We start from the raw sequence: 1,527 nt of genomic DNA, 5'->3' as shown, positions 1-1,527 counted from the left end.
GTGGGTAAGAGTCCACCAGCAACTGGCTCTGCATATGGTTCATCTCAGAAAGAGGAGAGTGCTGCTTTGGGAGGAGCAGCATATTCAAAAAGGTAAGTATCTCATTTCCCCATCCCCAAGTGGTGACTAGCCAGCAGCTTAGTTGTAATGATAATGCCTGAGTTACTGCTCTGCTTAACAGTAATAAAGGAGCACCTGATCCCTTGACTTCATTAAAGGCATCGCCCAAGGAAGCCTTTAGCTTAACTCTAGCTTTCCTGAATATTTATGTTAATACAAGTTTCTTTAGACTAGTCTTCAGTGATGTTTATTCATTTAAAAACTTGCCTTGGATTCTCCCAATCTAAGCTAGAAAATAGTAGAGGTTTGAGGGTCAGCTACCAATAAAACATTTCTTTGCTAACATGACTGGTCATTGGAGCTATAAACTTCTAGGATCCACCATCTTGCTATGTTTGATATACATTAGTCCATCTGAAGAAGAGTCACACTGAAGAGAATGAGCAAAATAGGAAAGGCTAAGGTTTAGTCCAGGAGAGCCAGTATTTACAAACGCAAGGTGGGTGAACACCCTAGCAGAAGTTCCACACTTTGTGATGGGAGAGGGGAAGGAGCATAGTGAGTCTGATAAAGAATTGTTTGTGTGTAGATTGGATGAAGTCAGAAGTTACAGGAAAGGTGTCAGAACTGTTTTAGTCAAGAGAGACTCAGCAAGAGGTTCATTCTTCTCTTCTTTACTCTCACTAGGAGAATCTCAGGTGCTGCTGTCCTATGGTTCTTTGCCATGTTTATTAGTGTTGCTCATTAATTGCCCATAATTACATATGTTCAAAATCTGCAGTTAGGTTGCTTTGCAGTATATGTTTTAGTCCTTCCAGAACTGAGTGTGTTTGAGTCTAGTCCCTGCTTTTTCCATTAGGAGAATAATGATTTTGCCACCTTCCTTTGTACTCTTTCCCCCATTAACAATTATTTTGTTTTTATGTGTTCACAGTATGTTTCATTATGTAGATCTTCTAGGTGACTTGAAGCAAATTTGAAGTCTCTTTTTGAGACTTGTATTTCCAAATCTGAGTTGTATAAAATCAAAACAGTCCAAGGTTGAACATTCTGTTTGCTTTGCTGAAAGCAGATTTTAAATGAATGAGTGAAAGTTGGGGTAAGACTTTAGTTGTTTTCCCCTTAGACCACATTGCATGCAGGTAAGTAAAAAAAAAATTTCAGTATCCTAAATAACTTGTTCGTCTGGTTTTTTGGGCTTTATAAGGCACAGTTCCACAGACTCTTAAATGCTGAGTTCATAAATTGTTAGAACAGGTAGACAGTTGTGATAAAACTGGAATATAGCTATGAAACCAGAGCAGGAACAGTGCTGTGATGGAGCAGGACGCTTAGGAGGCCTCCTGTGTGTCTCCCTTGTGTCTTTATAACTAGGTATCTGGAGGAGCAGAAGACAGAGAATGGGAAGGATAAGGAGCAGAAACAAACAAATGCTGATAAGGAGAAGCTGAAGGAGAAAGGGGGCTT

The 1,527-nt window shown here is 39.7% G+C and overlaps 1 protein-coding gene across 1 annotated transcript in view; it reads left to right on the top strand.

Moving 5' to 3' along the window:
- Thrap3 (thyroid hormone receptor associated protein 3) overlaps positions 1-1,527 on the top strand; it is a 38,594-nt gene that overhangs the window by 23,546 nt on the left and 13,521 nt on the right. Inside the window, exons 5-6 of the mRNA XM_029476445.1 lie at positions 7-92; positions 1,435-1,523. Of these exons, the coding sequence (XP_029332305.1) occupies positions 7-92; positions 1,435-1,523 (175 nt within the window). The remainder of the gene's footprint in view (positions 1-6; positions 93-1,434; positions 1,524-1,527) is intronic.

This window comes from Mus caroli, chromosome 4, assembly GCF_900094665.2.
Source record: "Mus caroli chromosome 4, CAROLI_EIJ_v1.1, whole genome shotgun sequence".
NCBI classification, from domain to species: Eukaryota; Metazoa; Chordata; class Mammalia; order Rodentia; family Muridae; genus Mus; species Mus caroli.
Note: the sequence above shows the minus strand (reverse complement) of the source record. Positions and strands in the feature narration are given on the sequence as shown.